Source organism: Balaenoptera physalus (assembly GCF_965194825.1).
Source record: "Balaenoptera physalus genome assembly, chromosome: X".
NCBI classification, from domain to species: Eukaryota; Metazoa; Chordata; class Mammalia; order Artiodactyla; family Balaenopteridae; genus Balaenoptera; species Balaenoptera physalus.
In genome coordinates, this window is record NC_138903.1 from 7,469,077 (window position 1) to 7,481,530 (window position 12,454).

The following is a 12,454-nucleotide window of genomic DNA, read 5'->3' on the forward strand; positions in this document are numbered from 1 at the left end:
TCCAGGTGATGTTTACAAATAATTTATAACAAGCGGGGACAGAATACTTAGGCTATAGTGTTAGGCCATCTTGAGTAATTTTTGGAGAGATTCAAGGTATGAATTAATAAGTAAACGTGTTACAAAGTTAAGTGGAAAAGGCAGGGGAGAAGATTGTGTATACTGTATGATCATGACTATGTCAGAAAAAGACGAATAAAGAGAACACATAGAAAAAAGATGGAGGAAGACACATCAAAATAGGAATAATGGTTGTTTTTGAGTGGTGGTGTGCATGCACATTTCTCTCCTGTTTAGGTGTATTTCCTAAACTTTGTGTAATAGAAACAAAAATACCCCGGGGTCTGTGTGTGGTGACCGTGGGAAGGAGTTGGTGGGAAAAATCTAGCATCAAGTTTTTGGGGAGATGAGAACTCAAGAGCCTGGACTGGCGTGCCTGTGGGTGACAGGACAGTAAATTTAGATATCCTCGATGCTCTTACTGAAAATCATGCCAAAATTTGTCTACATACAATGAAGTTACAGCTATCTGGAAGTCTGGAGGGTGTGTCATCCTGATAAATAGGTGGCTGAAGCAGAAGCGCAGCGTAGATGTTTCACGGTGTAATGGATGAAGCCAGGGAGTGGGTGTTTCTCCCTGCTGTCAGCTGCTTCCTTTGCTGCCTTCTTCCTGCCCAGGGGCCCCCTGTCCTTGCCTTCTAGTTTACCACTTCTGTCTTTTGGGAGCTGGAAAACTTCTTCATTGAGCCTGTTCGAACTGCTGTCAAGTGAGTAAATGGTCTCCAAGTGTGAGCCCTGTGGACAGAGGAGATCAACAGCAAGGACTTGATAACTTCTTGCTCGTGGTGCGAGCTGGACTCCGGGAGGCGTGACTCCTCATCTGCTTGCTTCGAAGTACTGATTCTGTGGGTGATCATGCGAAGTCCATGCTCTGCTTAGAGAAGTGGAATCAGAGACATACGGATTCTATATCAGGCCAAAGTAAAATTTACCAGAATGGTAGATGTGTCAGTTTATTTTTAGAAGAAAGAGTATGGAAGTGTTACTTTACTTACTTGCGTTGTTTATTGGATAGAAAATTGAAAACTATGAACTTGCAATAGTTTTATAACATTTGTGAGTTGTAAACTAAATGAATTGGGCTCAGCGGCGCTAGAAGGTCAGGCTTCCCACATATATATATACATATTTTTAATTAATTTATTTTATTTTTAGCTGCGTTGGGTCTTCATTGCTGCACACGGGCTTTCTCTAGTTGTGGTGAGTGGGGGTTACTCTTCACTGCGGTGCGTAGACTTCTCATTGCGGTGGCTTCTCTTGTTGTGGAGCATGGGCTCTAGGTGCGCAGGCTCAGTAGTTGTGGCTCACGGGCCTAGTTGCTCTGCGGCATGTGGGATCGTCCCGGACCAGGGCTCGAACCCGTGTCCCCTGCATTGGCAGGCGGATTCCTAACCCCTGCGCCACCAGGGAAGCCCTTCCCACCTATATTTGTCTAGTAAATGAGATCATGTATGTCAAGATGCTTAGAACGTGCCTGTGCTTGGGCATCTTTCTCTAGGCTCATACGTGAATCTAGAATAGCAGAGTTGTGCTCGGGACTCAGTTTATCTTCAGGTAGCGTTTGTTGTGGCTTGGTCCCATTCAGGACTTGAGTCGCGCACAGCAACCTGCCGTTAGCTGTTTGACTTGGAACCACGCCGCCACCACAGCATTCCTGACCTGTAAAGGAACTGTGCTGCGGACGCTGGTGTTCGGGGCTGGGACCGACACTGTGCAGTAGGCTCATCTTGTGATGTCCTGGCGTTTGGAGCACATCGTACTTGAGAGGATTTGCATGGTGTGTTCTACCTTCTGTATATGTATTTCTGTTTTGATATTGACTCTGACTTCTTAAAACCATTATGTTTAAAACGAGGATGAGTTCAGTCAGTGCCGTTCTGATAGTGTTTATCAATTTCTAAAAGCTACTGGGAGAGACAGCTTTGTTGTCGAACCAGTTTGGGGAAATAGCATGTTCAGAATTCATACTGGCCTTGTGGGGCTTGGCGTTGGTTGTGGTGTCTCACTTTCCTGGGGCCAGAGACTGGAACAGAGATGTGGGAAGACTGAGGTAGTGAAATTTAGGTTATCAGCTTCCCATGCATACCAGTCAGTGTGCATTTATAGAGACAACTGAATACATAGCTGCCTGGGCTCAGACGATTATAGGGGCGGCTTGTTTCATGCCACAGCTGTCTTGTCAATCAACGTGATCATGGGGTGTAGGGGCGGGGGAGGTTCTACTTAAACCCATCTGGAAAACCTTTCCTTTATCTATCTGTGTCAAGCCAAGCTTTCCTTGATCAGATTTACTTCAAGGAGAAATGTCTGTAGACAATGTGCTTTTGTTGTTTTTCTCCAGAAAACAAAGAGGATCCTTTGCAGTTTCTGATTCCTACTGTGTAAAGAATACAGGCAGTATTTAGTAGGCATCTCCTGGTATTGTCACCATGCTTGTTTGGCTTTTTGCCTTTGGTCAGTGGTTAACATTTAACTCCTTCACTTATGACCACTGGTAGATGAAACTTACAAATACATTTTAGATACATTTAAGCTGTAATGTACAGAAACTGAAAGTTGTGAGGGGGGAACATTTGTCAGGGAATGAGAACAACATAGGTGCTCTCCGGTTGTTGTGGCAGAGCGACATTCCATTGTCATCACCTCATTAAACATACAGCTTGGAAGAAGATGCTTGTTTTACCTGTTTTGTAACTGTCAATATCTGTTTTTGCTGGTATTTAAAGTTGCACTGTGAGATAGTAATGCTTTTAACTGTGAGTGTACTGATATTGTTACTGATGATTATTTAGGCAAAGCCAGTGAGTTAGTTTTCCAACCAAATAGTTGGAGCAAAAGCAGTCAATTAGATAATAATCTTGTATTGAAACTGAATTCTAGAGTCGATTCAGCAAACTTACATGAAATTGACCTCACTTTCAAATTTGCTTTCATAATTTTATTTTGCAGGATAACAAAGCCATTGACCTTTGCCGATTGTGTTGGGGATGAACTTCCTTTAGGATGGGAAACTGTATATGATAAACAAATTGGAATTTATTACATGGACCACATAAATAGTAAGTAGAGTGCCACACTTGAGTTGTTACATATGAATGACTTTTCACATTGATCCCAGGGATGCTAGGAACTCTTTTTGTAGAGTGAAACAATTGTTACTCTCCAATGCGGCATTAAACTGGGTTTTTATAAATGTCATCGGAAGTGTTCATTAGCTGAGTTCTTCAAAAAGTGAAACAGTTGTGTAGCTACCTGGCTTGTGTGTTGCTCAGGCCTGCATGGAATATGTGGAATGCAGAGTTTGAATACCTAATAGAAGGAATAAATTTCCCAGGCAGTTTCAGTAATAGAAATCTCTCTCAAAATGGGAAGGGTGTTTCTTGCAGAGTGAAGTTTACAAGTTCTTGGAACAATAAATGCCCAAGTGGTTACCTTAACTTCACTTTGTCTTATCGCTTTGATTTTAACTTTAATATACCAAACCTTTTGGAGCTTTGTGAAGGGAGAAAATGATGTAAAGACCACAGCTAAAATAATGGGTCCTTGACCATCCAGCCTTCTTGGTAGAATTGTTGGGAGCAGTGGTTCTCATCTGGGGCCGGTTTTGCCTCCCAGGGACACATGGTAGTGTCTGGGGCATTTTTCATGGTCACGCGTGGGAGAGGTGCTCCCGGCATCTGGTGGGTGGAGGCCAGGGATGCCGCTCACCCTCGTGCCGCGCCCAGGATGGCCCCCCGAAGAGGCTGAGCCACCTGGAGTGTCAGTGGTGCCGAGCTGACGCACTGCTTCACGTGCAGCATTTGGTTCCAGGCCTTCTCTGCCCCGCGCTCCTTGCTTTCTGCCGCCTCCTCAGCCTTCCTCCATCGAGGACCAGCTGGGGACCCATTTCTCTCTCAGATTCACATTTCTTCACTCCCCCCTTTTCGTTCTAGCTGCCTAGTGTTTCTGTCATTGTCATTACTGCTGGGGATACGAAGTTCCCCTTGGTGTGCTTTCTGTCCTTCAGTTTGTTGAGTGCCGGGGAGGCCAGGGGCGGGGTGCCCAGCATGTGAGTGACGAAGCTCCTTCCACGCTCAGTCCCACGGCTCCTCCTGTCCCCTTAGTGTGATCGACCCGGGCTGGTATCTCTAGGGCTGATTCCTGCATTGTCACTTGCCAGCCGGCCTCCGGAATTCAGCATTTGGAACCCTGAATGGCGCGGCGTCCTGGCTGGGTCCTGGGGCAGGGGAGTTTCCGATCCGTACACTCAGCCTTCACGTGACTGCGGCTCTTACCCAGGGATTGGGCAGGGGGGTGAGTGCCGCCCTGGCCCTGCTGCCCTCCCCGGCGGTTATACCAGTGGCAGGAGGGCTTGCGGGTGTGTCCACCGCCCTCCCTCTGGCCTGGCTGGCCCGGTGCCCCTGGGCTGTGTGCGGCCGGGCTGTCTGGCCTTCTGGGCCACCTTCCCCGTGCTGTGGGCCTCTCTGGGCCCGGGCGGCAGCGCTGAACGGCACAAGCATCCGCCTCACACAACCTTTTTGGAAGCCGCCTGCCTGCCGCCGAGGCCCAGGACTGACCCGTCCTGGCTCGTCTCTCGTAAACCCCGCTTGCTCCTCCCTCTGTGTCCCCTTCTTTGCCGCTGGTGTGCCTTGCTCTCCTGCTGGCTGAGTCACAGCAAGTGTCACAGAGCACCTCTGTGTGCTGTCCACTCTTGAGGCCCTGGGGACACAGGAAAGTGAGACCCAGGCTCCACCCTAAGGATTCGACATGACACGCTAGACTTGGCCATGAACCCGAAAACCGAATAATCACCACGGACTTTCTTCCGGCCCCCTTGAGTATAACGGATGACCCAGCACCGTGGGGGATGTGGCTGAAGACATCAGCTCCAGGGTCATACCACCTCCTGCCTCTGAGACCTTCAGGGAACCCAACTCTTTTTTTTTCCCCCAGGAACAAAAAAGATTATTATTGTAACAATTTGTACATGGGCCAGAGACCCCATTCCAGAAAACTTGCTCCTGAGAATCTAACTCTCGATAGCACAGCTTTAAAGCTCTCTAAAGGCACAGAACCTGAGGAGTCAAATATTAAGTTGGAACTGTGCAGATTGACGGTGAGGTGAGGGTACCAGAGGGGCCCTGCGTGGATCACCTTCAAGGTTCCCAAGACTCTCGGGTGCACTGGACAGAGTGCGAACGATGCCTGTCGGCCGGGGCGAGTTTCATGGCTGAGTCAACGTCAGAGACATCCGGGCACTTATAACAGCTGTGACTCTGCCCGCGCCCCCTCAGCCCACTGAATCTGGACTCCCGGGCTAGGTCAGGACCCCGATTTTTGTTGTCTTTGTTTCTTATTTCCCCATGGGAGCTTTTAAGGCCCAGAGAGGCTTTCTAGGAGGGGCCCTGGGGTAGCAGTGTGAAGCGGGGTAGGGGATGTTGCTGGGAGGGGGTTTAAAAAGGAAGGACTTACTTGAAACATCCTAGCAGGTGCTCTTGTGTGTATGGGGCAAAGATGACCTAAAATTTACATTTTTAACCATTTTGATGCACAGAACCATTGAGATGCACAGAATGTAAAATTCACCGTTTAAAAGTGTGCAGTTCAGTGGCATTTGGTGCATTCACAGTGTTGTCCAGCTACCACTTTTATCTAGTTCCAGAACATTTCATCACGCCAAGGTACAACCTTGTGCTTTAAAAAAGGCCACGTGTTAGAGAATCGGAGGCAGAGTTGGGAAGGTCACTTTGGTGAACGCACGGAGGATGGCTTTTGGTGGGATGAGGCAGGCAGCCTGCGTGTTTTTGGAGAGAGATCGTGAGGGTCTGATTGAACTAAGGGGAGAAGGAGAGAAGGCGTATGTCAGCCACTATTATACGCAGGGGCGGGAATTGCCAGTTCTGGATGACCCATGGAATATTCTGCGTGGGGAAAGGAGCAGGAGTTCTCTGAGGGCGAGTCCCAGGTTGGCTCAGTGGGTAGATCCAGATGAAGGCGCTTACTCCGAGGGGCAGGCGGGAGAAGCAGGCGCTCGTCAGCGTGGCTTCCTTTGGTTTGCTTTGGTTTGTGTAGTGAAAGGGCGCTGTGTGAGAGTGAGTTCTGCTTTGGACGAGTGACTCAGAATTACTTTGCGTCCGTCCAGGTGGAGGTGCCTCTAGGAGGGAGGAGGAGAGAAAGGATGGGCGCTCAGGGGAGAGGCTGGAGCCGGAGGTGGGCATGAGCCCTTACGGGAGCTGGTAGAGTGAGAGAGCCAGAGCGGAAAACGGGGGATTTCTGGGAAGTCCACGAAGAATGCAGAAGGACGCCGTCTGGCGTGGGAGGTGGGAGAAGGGGAATGAGCCAGTCATGGGGACAGCAGAGCCCACAGCAGCCCGGCTTGAAGAAGGCAGGGAGAGGAAGGTTGGACATGTGTCTTAGTTTGACAGGGATGAGCTCCTTTGGGTTCATGTCCACCAACATTTACTTAGAGTGTGAAAAGTTGCCTGGTACCGTCTTCCCCTCCATGGAGCTATTGCCGTGTCTACAGAGCTTTCTTCTCGTCCCAAGCATGGGTGTGTAAATAGGAGGTGATCCACATTCTGGGAGGTTCGTTGTATAGACGCTTCCATAATGTACCTCCTGGTAGTTAATTAATTTTCTTATCGACGAGTCACCTAACTGCATGATTATTGGTCAACGTAAAGATTTTACTTTGAAGTCCCCTATGTTCTTACCCTTCCAATTTCAGAGCTTACCCAGATTGAGGATCCCAGAGAACAGTGGCGGCGGGAGCAGGAACGGATGCTGAAGGAGTATTTAATTGTAGCCCAGGAGGCCCTCAATGCCAAGAAAGAAATCTACCAGATTAAGCAGCAGCGTTTCGAGCTGGCCCAGGAGGAATACCAGCAGCTGCACAAGATGTGCGAGGACGACGGCCGCTCGTACACCAGCTGTGAGTTGACCGTCCCCCGCGGTTAACACGCGTGGCTTCCAAAGCCGTCTCTCTGCTAGGCTTTCTGCAGACACTGAGCTTGAGTCGGGCAAGACAGCTTCCTAAATTTTCTAATTGCAAACTGTTAGGTAGTCAGCCTTCCATGCTGGAATCCGGTGGTCATTCACTACCGCTACTTCAGCAAATGTTGATCAACTGCCCACCTTGTGCCCAGGCACTGCAACACGGGGGAGCCCAAGAAAGGAGAGGCTTCCGTGAGGGTGGGGAAAGGAGAAGATAAACAAGCACGTTTCAGGTAGTGACACAGAACAACCTCCTGACTTCTGTTTGTCAGCGTGGAAAAGGGCTTCACCCAGAGATCTCTGCCGTTATTCCTGCTTGTCTGGGGTGATCCCTGGGAAGTCCGTACGCTGGTTTTGTTGGTCCTGGATGGAAAGATTCAGGAGCCTCCACACATGTCAAGCCCCTGTCTCTTTGTAGCATACTTTCTTGGGCAAGACACTGAAGGTGGGGGAACTCAGTATAACGCGGGGAATCAGGGGAACTCAGAACTCACTGTCTGCCCTTCAAGTGAGATGGGTGCACACTGACGTCTTCCAAAGGGAACCCCTCCGAGTTTTGGAGCCTGCCAGACGTGGCCTCCTGTTTCAGGAGGACTCAGCAGATGCTCAGGAATTGAAGGAATCAGGTGCCGTCGCAGAAGCCAAAGCCTCTGGTTACTGACCCAGTCAGTCACTGCCTGAGCCGGTCCCTTCCCGACAGAGTTGTCACGCTTAACCGCCCACTGCAGGTGCTTGCGGCCATGACTGTCCCGCGTGCCGGTGAGCTTGGGGAGAGCGTATGAAGTTGGTACTGCTAGGTTTTATTGTATAAAAACCTAAGTCTGGTTGAGACATGGAGGGACTTACCTGTGACGTGACTGCCATGTTGCAGGCTATTTGGCTCTGGTGACACAGCTTTGAACGTTAAAGATGTGGTCAAAGCTTTATCCCGTTTTGCAGGTCAGAATGGAGTTGAGGCCAAGGGGTCAAACATCTTTTTCACTGCAGCATACAAGCTGTGAAGAAGAGAGCGGTGGGGGTGGGCTTTGCCCCCTGTAGCAGGAATTGAGATAGCTGTGTCTCCATGTGCCATGAGAGAATGCAGGCTCAGGTATGATGGTATGTTGTTTCCAGGCTGCTTCATCTCTTGTTCTTCAGCTATTGGTATGTACTAGGTTTTTTTCTTGTTTGTTTCTTTTTAACCGTCCATCAGAATGTGATGGGTCAGCTCAGTGCTAGTTTTTAGAAAAGTCTGGTCTCTTCCTAGTTTTCTTTACTTGTAATGTCTTTCTCTGATTTTGGTATCAGGGTAATACTGGCCTTACAGAATGAATTGGGACGTGTTCCCTTCTCCCCAGGCTTTGGAAAGTTCGTGTGGGATTGGTATTAATGCTTTCTTAACAGTTTGATAGAATTCACCAGAAGAGCCATCTGGACCTGGAGGTCTTTGTGGGAATGTTTGTAACTACAAATTCAATACCTCTAATAGATACAGGGCTAGTCAGATTTTCCTGTTTCTTCTTGAATCAGTTTTGGTATTTGTGTGCTTCAAGGAATTCGTCTCTTTCATCTAATCCAAAAATCAGTAAGCTTTTCTGTAAAGGATCAGATAGTGTTTTAGGCTCTGTAGGTCATATGATCTTAGATGCAGCTACTCAACCCTGTTGTTAGACTGCAAAAGCAGCCAGAGATGATACCTAAGTGATGTGTGTGGCTTGTTCTGAGAAAAGTATAAAAACAGTAACAAGTTGGATTTGGCCCACGGGGAATCCGCTGAACGCTGATCCAAACTGTCAAATTTATGAAGTTTTTCGTAGAATTCCTGCATGATTCTTTCAATGTCTGGACGCTGAGCTGGTGTCCTTTCTCTTATTTGTGATACTAATAATTTGTGTCTTAATCACCACAGCTCAATGTTTATCGATTGTGTGTAGCATTACAGCGAACTGGCTTTTGGTTTTCTTTTTTTTCCCCCCTATTTCTTGTCTGTTTTCTACTTTATTGGTTTGTCCTCTTTATTATTTCCTTCTTTCTACTTAGTTTGGCTTTAATTTGTTCTTCTTTTTCTACCTTCCTAAATTGAGAGCTTACACCATTGATTTCAGGCCTCTCTTTTTTCTCACATAGCCTCTAAAGGTATAAATTCTCCTCTAAGTACTACTTTAACTGCATCCCACAAATTTTGGTATTTTCATTTTCAGTCAGTTCATAATATTTTCTCATTTTCTTTGTGATTTCTCTCTTGACCCATGGGTTTTTTGAAAAGTAAGTTGTTGGGGGAATTCCCTGGTGGTCCAGTGGTTAGGACTCCTCGATTTCACTGCTGAGGGCCCGGGTTCAGTCCCTGGTCGGGGAACTAAGATCCTGCAAGCCGAGTGGCATGGCCAAAAAAAAAAGTAAGTTGTTGGAACTTTTTAAAGGTATCATGTTGTTGATTTCTAATTTAATTCCATTGTGGTCAGAGACTAGACGTATAAGATTTCGATCTTTTGATATCTATTCAGATGACTTTCATGGCTCAGCATATGGTCTCTTTTAAGTGATCTCATGGACTTGGTGCCTCGAGGTCACACTTGGCTAAAGCATTGGCTTATAACTGTTTCTGAAAGCATATAGTTAGCGATTCTAAACCTTTCCAAAAGTTACTTGGTAGAAGTAGATTGAACCATATAAAATTGTCATTTTTGTAGCTTAAAAAGGCCCAGGGCTTCCCTGGTGGCGCAGTGGTTGAGAATCTGCCTGCTAATGCAGGGAACACGGGTTCGAGCCCTGGTCTGGGAGGATCCCACATGCCGCGGAGCGGCTGGGCCCGTGAGCCACAATTACTGAGCCTGCGTGTCTGGAGCCTGTGCTCCGCAACAAGAGAGGCCGCGATAGTGAGAGGCCCGCACACAGCGATGAAGAGTGGCCCCCACTTGCCACAACTAGTGAAAGCCCTCGCACAGAAACGAAGACCCAACATAGCCATAAATTAAAAATAAATAAATAAATAAAAATTAAAAAAAAAAAGGCCCAAATATTGGCAATTTCATATGATTCAACCTAATAGAGTATTTCTTCCCAGTAGCCTGTAGGCACCTCATCTGTTCCATGGTCAGGTTTGGTTAGGTCTCCAAAGAGGCTTTCCAGTCAGTCTTTCTAAGATGGGAGAAGCACATATCAGAAAAACCTGGCAGGAAGTTTCTTGCCAGTCATTGAAAGGACAAATTTCATCAAGAGAAGGTGTGTCTTATGTACTGGTTACTGTACTGGTGCAGCCAGGACTTCAGTTGCAGTGAGTGTGGGGACTCGGGACTGGAGCGCTTGAGGATGCAAATACAGGAGGACGTAGTTGCAGCCTATCAGATTCTATGCCCAGCCCGAGGGGAGGAGTCCCATAGCAACGTGGAGCCTAGAGGGTAAGGGCATCCAGAACTTATAGTCCCCTGGAGCTGGGACTTCCCTCAGCATCAGTTTTTGTATTTCCACGGGCTTTTCACTCCATTGACATTTGGGCAAGTAGGGAATTGCACTCAATTTCATTCTTCCTGTGCTCTGTAGAATTTTATTAATGCCCCGTAAAAAAGAAACACTTGAGATGCTGTCTTTGAAGTCATGTATGAGGAAACCTTGAGTCAAGGAAGGTGATGACTCTGTGGTGTTGACCTGAGATCCTACCATGGGACTCCACTCCCCAACCCGTGAGAGGTCCCTGCATAGACGCGATCTCTGCCTCTACTCGTGCAGGTGGCATTGGAGGCTAGCTTAGGCCGTTTTCATGAAGGGCTGGAGATGCCAGTGGCTCTTGCTGGAGCCTGTCTCCTCAGGGAGAAAGACTACGAATGGAAGCTAGGAACTAATTCAAGCATTTTATCAAGTTGCTGCTATCCCTGGGGTTTTTGATCAAGCTCTTTCAATTTGCCATGTAACCTGAACTTCATTGAGGATCATTCTGTTAGATATGACTCAAATGAACTATTTCTGGCCACAGGCTGAAGTTCAAGACAGTGATCCTGGTGGCTTGTGCTCTAACAGATGTCTCCTACGGAGGTCCGGGCCCACATCAGGAGCTGCTGGTGGCAGGATCCATGGCACACCTGGGCTCCAGTTGGCCACCTGGGTCTGGCACCACCCAGATCGCTCACATTGTTAGTCATCTAAAGCAGGGCTCCTTGCTCGGGTACTGGGAACAGAGGGAGATTTGGACTTATTTCCCATTACTTCCTTCATTGACAGTGACTCCGAGTGAAGGGAGCCAGCATCGAATGGGCTAGTGTTTTCCTGCATTGTTGTGATTGCAGCATCGTGAAGCATTGTAACATGGTAATGTTATTTTCGGTGTACACACAGAAACAATATTGGGTAGGCTAAGTTACTCCTCGAAGGTTACATCCCTAGTAAACGGTAGACCTTGGATTTGAACCCAGATCTTTTTGTGTAGCTAGCCTTCAGTGCTGTGAAGTATTTCCGAGACAGGGAAGAGTCAGCTCAGAAGAACTGATCGTGGCTTTGGAACAGCCTGCCCTCCCATTGTTCAAGTTACCTGGAAATAAGGACCCATTATAAATTGACAAGTTGTCTGGCAATTTTACAACACTTGAAGGGGCACGTGGAAGGCAGAACGCCTTGTGCTTCTTGATTTTCTCGTGGCCCATGGTGGGATCACTAAACTAGTCATTTAGTTTTCAACAGATATTTCCTTAGCGCCTGGTGTTGGGGACACGATTTATCCTGAACGGCTGATTGTAGGGGAAAATGAGGCAATAATTGTAAACAGAGGAATTCACTAGAAAGTCATTTCCAATATTGGAGCAGAAGGGCGTGGGGGAGGGCAAGGGGAGGGGAAGTGCTCTCTTGCACACCTTTCACAGATTTCCCCCTGAGTTATGGAAGTCATCAGAATAAAACTCTGTTCATTGGAGAGGAAAGATTTTGTGTCAGTATTGGGCCATCTGGTGCCTGAGAATATCCAAGCCTTAACTTTTTTGTCTCTGACCAAAACAAAGTCATGCTTTGCTGGATTTGAGCACACATATCCCCATGAGACTAAGACCCCAACTCTGCTTTAGTTCTGTTCGCTTATGAGCTAGCTGCCTGGGGCCCAGTCCTGTCCAATGCTCTGTAGAACCCTGGCATGGAACTCTTCACTACAAAGGACTCAGTCTCTAAGACACACCCAGTACTTTCTCTGCACCTCCATTTTGTAGAGTTTTCTCCTACTTTCTTCACTGCAATATGTTCTTCTGTTTGCCTTCTTTTTAAACACTGAATACATTCGTTATTTCAGAAACTTTTTTTTCATTGTTCCTGAGAAACTCTGGCCTCCAGATGCGTTCAGATGAAGTATATGACCAGTTGCAGGACCTTTTAGAAGGAATTCTTGCTTGGGGTAAATTATAGTCTGAACCACAGGTCAGCAAATTTTGGCCCGCAGGCTGAATCCTGTCCACTCTGGGTGTTTTGT

General features: G+C 47.5%; 1 protein-coding gene across 2 annotated transcripts in view; it reads left to right on the top strand.

The window, feature by feature from the left end:
- Nucleotides 1-1,681: 1,681 nt before the first annotated feature.
- The window catches only part of LOC309652126 (protein WWC3-like), a 71,631-nt gene continuing 60,858 nt past the window's right edge, over nt 1,682-12,454 (top strand). Inside the window, exons 1-3 of one of the 2 annotated variants that reach the window (XM_082445643.1) lie at nt 1,682-1,837; nt 3,010-3,119; nt 6,767-6,970. In XM_082445643.1, coding sequence (XP_082301769.1) covers nt 3,104-3,119; nt 6,767-6,970 — 220 coding nt within the window. In that variant the 5' untranslated portion in view covers nt 1,682-1,837; nt 3,010-3,103. Of the gene's footprint in view, nt 1,838-3,009; nt 3,120-6,766; nt 6,971-12,454 lie in introns of those variants that run through there. The other variant, XM_082445644.1, reaches the window with a different exon arrangement.